Source organism: Prosopis cineraria, unplaced genomic scaffold, assembly GCF_029017545.1.
Source record: "Prosopis cineraria cultivar Desert tree isolate PC_DT_omini unplaced genomic scaffold, ASM2901754v1 PC10, whole genome shotgun sequence".
Taxonomy (NCBI): domain Eukaryota; kingdom Viridiplantae; phylum Streptophyta; class Magnoliopsida; order Fabales; family Fabaceae; genus Prosopis; species Prosopis cineraria.
Window position 1 is genome coordinate 8,208,631 of NW_026555341.1, and position 9,764 is coordinate 8,218,394.

At 39.3% G+C, this 9,764-nt stretch overlaps 1 protein-coding gene across 1 annotated transcript; it reads right to left on the minus strand.

Moving 5' to 3' along the window:
- Positions 1 to 391: 391 nt before the first annotated feature.
- Positions 392 to 7,898, minus strand: LOC129323017 (glutamine-dependent NAD(+) synthetase). Its single transcript, XM_054969529.1, has 13 exons — positions 7,276 to 7,898; positions 6,729 to 7,034; positions 5,910 to 6,133; positions 5,577 to 5,680; positions 5,322 to 5,456; positions 4,932 to 5,100; positions 4,291 to 4,426; positions 3,506 to 3,644; positions 2,908 to 3,084; positions 2,622 to 2,789; positions 2,054 to 2,149; positions 1,004 to 1,132; positions 392 to 871 (listed from the first exon to the last, which is right to left on the minus strand). Exons 1-13 carry the CDS (start codon positions 7,467 to 7,469, stop codon positions 647 to 649), a joined length of 2,202 nt encoding a protein of 733 aa, XP_054825504.1. The 5' UTR covers positions 7,470 to 7,898; the 3' UTR covers positions 392 to 646.
- Positions 7,899 to 9,764: the final 1,866 nt, after the last annotated feature.

Consider the following 9,764-nt stretch of genomic DNA (forward strand, 5'->3'; position numbering starts at 1 on the left):
TTTTTTTTGTCAATAGAGATTTCAGTATGCTATGTACTTGTCTTTGATAGGAATCTAACCACGATTAATTAAGGTTAAGGATGACCTTCTCAATTAAATTCCAAGAGATTTAACTTGTAATGCTTAAATTGATATCCTAATGTCACCCTGTATTAGTGTTGTAAATGAGCCTTCTATATACAATATTAAGTATGACAACTTTGACAAGAATTGTAAGCGTATATAAAAAAAAAAAAAAATCCAAGTAGAAGACGAAGACAGCTTATTCTAATTAATAATCACCAATTCCAGTCCCAACAACAGTCTACGTAAGCCACTTCGTTGTATTTTCAAGAAAAAAATTGGTTTGATGACAATGCTTTTTTTGAGGGCTAAATTCACGAACAGATAGTTTTGATAAAAAAAGAAAAGTGAAGGATCCATTATTTATTCAAACCCCCAGTTTCCCAACCACCTATACAATGTCACCAAGTTTTTGTTCTTCCAATTCAATGGACCTAGTCCATTGACAGTGAGCTGAATAGCCAGAGCTGAGACTAAGGAAGAATGACATCATTATTATACACTTAAACGTTAATAGACAAGATCTCTGTACCTAATTTGTAGCTGAAAGCTCTTTTATTTGGAGAGGAGGGTTAAATATTGATCAAATTCCAACACTGGGATTGCCTGAACCTACTGCTATAACTCCCATCCCACCTACGCCATTTGATGCAATCGCCATCGCCTCGCGGTCTCCGGATTCTTGAACAGAAACCTTGTCACCATCCAACTCACGAACAATTTCATCAATTTTGCGGAATTGATATGGCCATCTTGCATTATACAGAAATTGGCGAAGATCAAATCTGTTGTCCTCTGGAGAATAACTCTGCAAGTTAAATGCAACATTATATATTCATACTTAGCCAACAAAAAAATTAAGACAAATCCCTTGGGGCAATCAGATTATAAGAGAGAGAGCTGAATTCTTTTCACATGTCAATAGGTAGTAACAACATACCTCAGCATGATAGGAGGGCGTCAATACAGTCATTTTGTGTCGATTTATAGAATAATACTTGAAAAAGTGTTTTACTTTTTCAGCCACCTGCGATGGAGTCAGTCTTGCACCCCATCTATAGCATAGATTCTGAAAAAGATTACAGAAACCAGTAAGTTATGGCTGAACCACCAAATAGACCACATTCGACCCCACAATCTTTACTGATATTCAAATTTTATAGCCACCAGAAATTACTGTCGTTTAGAAAAAATCAAGAAAGCAGTGAAGTTTTGGCAATTTAGATATTGATCTCAAGGGACTTGAGATACATGGTGTGAATCTCCCTTTATCTTGTATAATTTTAGAGATGCTTCACTTACTTAATGTATTGTCTTGTCGCTAGCTTTTTATCCCGAGGTGAAACAATGAAATCCTTTGACTTGTATTGCATATTTAGTCCGTCAGCATAATTGTATTACAAATAGAATGTGTACACTTTCTTGAGTTTAATGGTATCAAAAGTGCAGATTAAGTGAACTGCACTTTGGATTAAATAACTAATCTGCTTGTCAGAGTCCATAAAAAGGCGACCAATACTTTTCAGCAAAATAAAACTTTGATCATTAAAGAGTACTTTACTTCTTACTATAAGTTAATCAAGTAAGCATTTGCGCCTAGATTTTGGTTATGTCAAACTTTCATAGAATTTCATGGTTAAGAACTTTCTGATCATGAAGTAACTAGACGCCAAAACCAATTCTGAAGTGCTTCTGAAAGACTAGCAAGTAAAACCACTTCGCTGCAGTCCTAGTGTATTATCCAGAAATCTAAATATCCAAAACACATTGTTGGCCCAAACACACACACACACACACAGAGACATATATCCAAAATACATTGGCATTGCCGCTTACTTAAATAAATGGGACAGTCATGGGTCAAAAACTCAAAATATCACCTATTTCATATATTTTTAGTTCTTTATCACATTTATTTAGATGGTAAACGAAACAAGTGATAGCTTACAGCAGATCAAAAGCGAGACAAAGGGAGAAATACAAATTATACCAGAAACATGGAAACTGGACCACATCGGAAAATTTTCCGCAACCTTCCATAAACAGAGAGTTCCTCATAAGTCATTCCCATGTCCACTTCATCAAGCTATCAAAAAACCTATCAGCTGTTAGCAATCACATGTCCCCAAATCTTGACCAAGTCAACATGAACCATTAATCATTTATTTTCCAAAATAATAATAAAAATACATAAAACCAAATGCAGAGAAAAGAAGTATGGTTGAGTTGAATTATTCCATGAACAAGCCAATGCTTCACTAATTGTGGTGCTTGCGTTTGTTGAAATCAATAAAACATGTATACAAACGATAGATTAAAGGGGGAAAAAATTTATCCCTGCAAATGATAGGGCAGACAAGGTGTTTTGCTCTTTTTTCTTTTCTTTTCTTTTTTGAAAAAACATATCCCCCCTTCTTTCTAGGCCCAACTAAGCATAAATGCTGCATGCACGACTACAAATGATCAAACAAGCCACTACACACTTCTGAACCAAAATATGCACTTAAAATTGGTCAAGAGATTCAAGATCAGAACCAAAATGTGCAACAGAACATTACTTGACTGTAGTTTGAACGTATAGGCTCAAGTTCAGCTGTGGGCGGAGCTGCTTCAATATCTTTCAAAGACGAATAACCAAGATGGATGGCTGCCCAATGCAAAAACGCCCGTAGATCCTGCTTACTTATACTTCCAATGGGGTTTATATCTGCTGAGCTGCAATCGTACTGTATGAATAAATAAGTTTTTGATAATTAAGATGTGATTGATCGCAAACATGAGGAAATTAAGAGAAGTATTGACAAACTAAAGAAAGGTCCTTAGATTTTGAGGTTGAGGAGATACCTTTGTTAAGTAACCACGCAACCCTTCATCCACATTGGAGCTTCCCAAGACAAGATAAAATCCAGGTTTGTTGTGAACCCAAGGCAAGAGAGACGCTAACATGAAAGCTAGCACCATTCTGATTCTAGCTTGGATGTTCTGCAAGCTTAAATTCTCTATATTAGATCCACCATCTACCTGCAGAAGCAAAACCAACGTAACTATTTTAAGGCATACAATGCAGCAAAACATATTAAAAGGCTTCCAAACTGTAATCAGTATAAATAGCAACATTCCTTGAAAAGAGATGTCAGTGATTAAGCTACTTTACTGGTCTGACCTAAGCCATGTTTGGATGCAGAAATCAAATGTTTGACATAAAATCCACACACTGTACACAGTTCTGTCATTGCAAAGTCAGCCTACTTCTTGAAATAAAATTTAAAAGGAAAAAAGCAGAAGAAAAAAGATCAAAGAAAAATAATGATTTGGTCAAATATTTGCGTATTTCATGGCAACATATATTGAAAATACCAGTCATTTCATTCCTGCAGTTCCTTCTCGTAATTGCTATTTAGTAAAATCATTGTAATAGTCAATCATTCAATGCTTCATTTACCTTATAACGTGGTCTCTTTCCCGTGAGTGTTTGGAACAATGACAAAAAAGCTGATACAACCCCGTCAATGTTAACATCAAGGTGCCATGAGCCAATTTCATCTGCCAGCACCTTGGCCCGCAATCTGGTGGCGTCAGAGCTGTAAGGAGCAAATGTCTTAGTGCAATATGTATCTGGAAGGAAATATTCCTCAGCTGGACTCAATAGTTCATTTGAAGGCAACTTTCTGTTTGACAACAAGATGATAGAGAAGAGAAGGAACTACAATGACGAAATTAATGTGAAACCAAGTCCTAGCATTTGCAGCTAGAGTTCTTTTTCACTCTACCTTATGCTGCTAAATTATACTAATTCTTAGAACTTGGAAGTGCTGAAAAAATTCCTTTCCACAGAGCCTGAATTCTTTCCCCTCTCGACTAATGAATTGTTATACAACATGCTAAAATTTCAACTCAAAATCTTTAAATCCAAGAGTTTATATTTTAAGTATCCTACAAAATAAAAATATTTTCAAGTTCAATTTTGAAAAGAAGATCCCAGGAGTGTAGATGTTAACCTTCTGTAATTCTATATGTTTCAACATTTTTCAAAAAATTTATTCAAATTCAATCTAAAAAAAAATTAAATGAGAACGGTGAAAAGAAACAACAAAAGGGAAAGTAATACCAAAATCATAAATGAGGTTAACTGGCCTTTATATAAATATTGATGGAGAATTTAGTGAAGAGAATGGAAATCAAAGGATGCCAAAGTGTGAAACATGAAATTTATGTGCATGCATTCACCTATTTTCAGACCCCATAAATATGGTATAGAATATTCGTTTAGCAAACTCTCTACTGTCAGTAGGAAATTGTCCATCTTTATAATTTCCTATTCGTATAGCATCAGCTTTAACTTGCTCATCCCCATTTGCAATTTCTGCAGGAAAATATGAATCAATTACCAACAATGTTCAAACAGTATAATTTGATATTTTAAAGCAAAAACTAGTAGTTTATTCCAGGTCTGCTGCACTCATTAAAAGAGATGTGCTGCAAGACCCCTCTGCATGACTATTAACCATGAAAAGACATTTTAAGTTCTTTGCTAGAAGTTTAACATCCAGAAAGAATACAAAAAACATCCTGTTATCTTTTATGCTCAAGCAATAAGGAGTCCAATATAGGAAATCACAATAGGCAGGCCTACTATTACAAACATTGTGTTGCCAGCCAATAAAAAATGACCTGCCATGCCCTAGATCTATTACACTTAATAGAAGCCGGACTATTGTTTGAAGCATTTCTTCATAACATAATAAGCAGTCCTATAACATTATATATGCAATTTAAGCAGAGCTTTATACAATCACAAGCTAATTGGATGCAAAAATGTGAAAGGTATGCCATAATTTCATTGTGGTTGTCATTTCATCAGATCTAACCTTTCACTACAAGCTGGCACATGCAACCAACAATAGCGGCAACCGAGGAACTATCTGCTCCACCAGATAGAGGAAGAAGGAAACCAGATGCTCCACTTCTTCTCAAGTAGTCCCACAACCAGCAACCAGGCCCAAAAGCTATTTCCTCTTCAGGAGAGTGATACTTGATCTATTGATCATAAGTTCCATTATAGTTAGCAGGTTGGCTGCCTAAGTTATTACAACAGTAACTTTACAACATTCCCACTAAGAGATACTGAATTCGGCATTAAATAAAAGTAGATAACTAATTGAATGAAAGAAGAATATAAGATGCCTACAATTTATCACTTTCAGGAAAGCTTGCTTCTCAACTATCTGAAAATTTATAATTTTTGATAAGACACGGACCTTATGTGGAATGGAAAGGGCCACTTTCAGGTTGAAAGGCATGCAAAGATTGTATGCTACTGCCACTGAAGGAACCCTGGTTTTACAACTTGCTTGCTCTTGAAAGGTACTGACAGACCCTCTAAGGCTGGCAACCTACCAATAAACATACAAGTTAAGGGATCAGATCTAATGTTCATAATCGGTAACTAATTTGCTCAATATAGATTAATACATGGAAACACAAAATGTAGAAGAAAATTCAAGATTGTATACCGCATCAAGATCTATTTGAGCAGCCACAATCTCAACATCCTTCAAAGAAAACTGTGAACCCTGAGCAACAACATCTCCATTTACCACAACACAAGCACATCCATCTGTTACAAGTAAACCAGAGATACAGTATTGGCCGTCAAGTTTTTTATATGAAAGCTAAGTTTTATTCAACTGACGGTATGCAACTGCAACTCCCAAAAGAATTAAACAAGCTGCTAAGTTAAGCACGTATTTATACCAACAAAACATTTTAAGTATTTCACTCTAACAAGCCAAGAGCAGAAACACAAAAAAGCACAAATAATAATTTATAAGGAGAATATATTCTACCGTAATAAAGGCGACCACCATCACATCCTTGGTGATTGCTATACATGTAAACCCCTCCACGTGTATGAGTGGCACCAATAAAAGCACGGAGACGGACATCAAGCTTTCTGAGTTGGTGGTGACTTCCACTTGCATTCAGAAATACTTCAACACCATTCAATGCAAGCTCAGCATGAGGAGCCATTGGAGAAAAGAGTTCTTCACAAATTTCAGCTGCAATTGCCCTGTGAAGCAAAATTTAACACCGTTAAGCATTTGATTAGAAGTTGGAAGAAACCAAAACATAAAGAAATGTAATAATTGGTATTCGCTGCCCCAACATTGCTCTAAAAAACTTATAATTGTATGAAAGCATGGATGGGCATAGGGCTTGCATGATTGCCATACTGATTTGTACGCCAGATTAAAAAGGCAACATGACCAAAGAAAGGAATATACAAAACCTAAATTCTCAGTAAGGTTTCGTGCATTACAGGGAATAATGAGTTGCGCAATTGATGACTATAGTCAGCTATTATTTTATATTGATTTATATTGATGATCAGAGCCTAACCAGAGTTGAGAGGGTGCATCTCAAATCCCAATCCCAATTAATACTCATTTATCAATCATTCAATATTTTAGCATTAGCTGACGATTGGCCTTTACATAAAAATTACAAGCATGATTTCATTAGCTGCGCAATTACGTGAGTTTAAAAAATAAAATATAAAAAACAATGAAGGAGGAGAACGAGAGAAAAACGATATCTTACATATTTTTAACAGAAACACAAGTAACTAAACTAATGAAAATAGAGTATGAGACTCTAAAACTTACGTGTCCTGAAACTGAATGAATCCGTATCCAAAAGGAACTGATTTTTGACTCAATGCCTCAGCGATTTCGCTGGGAAGCTGAAATTCCTCAAGTTGATCTTTTCGCTTCCATGCCGTAAACCATCTAAGCTCTCTATAGTTGCCATCATTTGCGAGGCACATCTTTGGTCGTATCAGAACAATCTTCCGATTCAAACATAAAACTTGACAATTGTACCGCTCCGACCCTTTGATGATTGGCATACCAATGCTACACAATATGCCATCTGTCCAATCACCGAGCAAGATGTCTTTTAAGCATTCCCATCTGCAATCAAATCAAATTCACTGCGAGTATTAATAAAGGCAGGCTTACAATTTTCCTCGGGATGAGAACTTGAGATTTTCTTGTATAATCCTTGAGGAATAAGGATAGGAACCGGTGGAATTTCAGCCATTACAGTTCAGTCAAACAGAACTCCTACCAGACTAACAGAAGAAAAAAATATACGCAATGACTTCAAATTTTCAATAATTTTGAAGCAAATTTCAACAAAGAAATCACTCACGCATGAGCAACAGTGTCGAGCTCCAAGAAATGGTCTTCGCAGCCATAACCAGTAATCTCGAGCTCAGGTCCGAGTCTAACGACAGCGCCGGCTTGTTTAGCCTTGGCTATGGACTCTTTAATGTGCTTAGTATTACAATCGAAGTCCATAGCCCATTGGTTGAGATTGCAAGTTGCCACTTTCAACAGCCTCATCCTCGATGGAAACGATATGTCTGAATTTGCAAAAGATATGGTTTTCTCAAAAGAGTCGGCCACCGCGCAAGCAAGACAGATAAATGTTGCAGTGTAAAGGATTAGTTTGGATTCCTCATATATGGATTTCTTCCTTTTGCTTTCATTCCACAAAGTCCCGATGGAACCAAATGCTTTTTGAAAGTCTGGACCCTTGGACGGGCTTTGATTCTTGTCGTTCCCCACGCGCCATTAGACTTTGACACTGCTGACCTTTCCCTTGACACGTGTCCGATGCGGGATCTCGTTAATATCATATGAAGAGTATCAGTAATGCCGAATAGAGAGTGGAGAGGAGCAGCGGCCAAAGCTTGAATGGAGATGGAGAGTAGCAGTCGCCGGACGGCTGGAGCACGAAGAACGAGTGCAGGGAGCGATTACAATTTACAGCAAAATGAAAAAGTGAAGCCTGAATGCGTGGAGAGTCGGTTCGTAAATTAGTTTTTTGTTTGATTAAAGATATTAAGAAAACATAATTTTAAGTCATGTTGTCACGGATGATATTTCCGTGACCGTGTAAAGACCAGGATAATGATCGGTCCGCTGGTTAGCCTCGCACAATATGGGTAAAGGGGGCGACATTAGCATTGGGGGTGTTCTGCCTCAGTCTTCGGACTGTGTGCACAACTGGTCGGGGGCTAGTGCCGCCTCCCTGATGAGCCCATGGCAGGGCGAAACCAGTGTGATCCGTACGTGGTAAGGCTTGTCCTGAGGATTATGGGGTCCTCCAGGACGCCGCACGGGCGCTGTGTGCTGCGCCAGACTCTCAGCCCGTGATAGAGTGGTATCAGAGCCAGGTTGTACTTTACTGTCGTGTGCGCGTGGGGTCCCACGTTGGGACTGGTCGGCCTCGGCACCGCTCCAGAAAGGCCTCCGAGCAGGTGGGTCCAAAAGTGGGGACTCGGGCGGGAAGGTTAGCCGTTATCGACTCCACTCCTGTTGGCTCGCGGGTGCGAGTGGGTCTGAAGAGTGCAGGACTCGGGTGGCCACTCAGCAAGTAAGCTGGTGTGTTTGTGGCAGTACTGTACGTACGATCCTTGGGCGGAGTCGTTCTCCCCTAGCACGAGGGCGTGCTAGATTGGGTGTGCGAGAATGTCACGGATGATATTTCCGTGACCGTGTAAAGACCAAGATAATGATCGGTCCGCTGGTTAGCCTCGCACAATATGGGTAAAGGGGGCGACATTAGCATTGGGGGTGTTCTGCCTCAGTCTTCGGACTGTGTGCACAACTGGTCGGGGGCTAGTGCCGCCTCCCTGATGAGCCCATGGCAGGGCGAAACCAGTGTGATCCGTACGTGGTAAGGCTTGTCCTGAGGATTATGGGGTCCTCCAGGACGCCGCACGGGCGCTGTGTGCTGCGCCAGACTCTCAGCCCGTGATAGAGTGGTATCAGAGCCAGGTTGTACTTTACTGTCGTGTGCGCGTGGGGTCCCACGTTGGGACTGGTCGGCCTCGGCACCGCTCCAGAAAGGCCTCCGAGCAGGTGGGTCCAAAAGTGGGGACTCGGGCGGGAAGGTTGGCCGTTATCGACTCCACTCCTGTTGGCTCGCGGGTGTGAGTGGGTCTGAAGAGTGCAGGACTCGGGTGGCCACTCAGCAAGTAAGCTGGTGTGTTTGTGGCAGTACTGTACGTACGATCCTTGGGCGGAGTCGTTCTCCCCTAGCACGAGGGCGTGCTAGATTGGGTGTGCGAGAATGTCACGGATGATATTTCCGTGACCGTGTAAAGACCAAGATAATGATCGGTCCGCTGGTTAGCCTCGCACAATATGGGTAAAGGGGGCGACATTAGCATTGGGGGTGTTCTGCCTCAGTCTTCGGACTGTGTGCACAACTGGTCGGGGGCTAGTGCCGCCTCCCTGATGAGCCCATGGCAGGGCGAAACCAGTGTGATCCGTACGTGGTAAGGCTTGTCCTGAGGATTATGGGGTCCTCCAGGACGCCGCACGGGCGCTGTGTGCTGCGCCAGACTCTCAGCCCGTGACAATGTGCTTTGTTTCGCGTGTTATTGTTGATTCTTGTAACTTTTTTTTCGTACTTTTTATATTTATTTTTTTATTTTATATTTTTTCAAATTTTTATATTTTATTTATAAAAAATTTAAAACAATTAAAAATAAATATATTAAAATTAAAAATATAAAATGCGGGTAAATATATAGATATAAATTTATGTTTTTTCAAAACTATAAGTATTTAATATTATAAATTTCAGTTTGGAAATTCTTAATATATTAAAAAATATATTATCTCTGA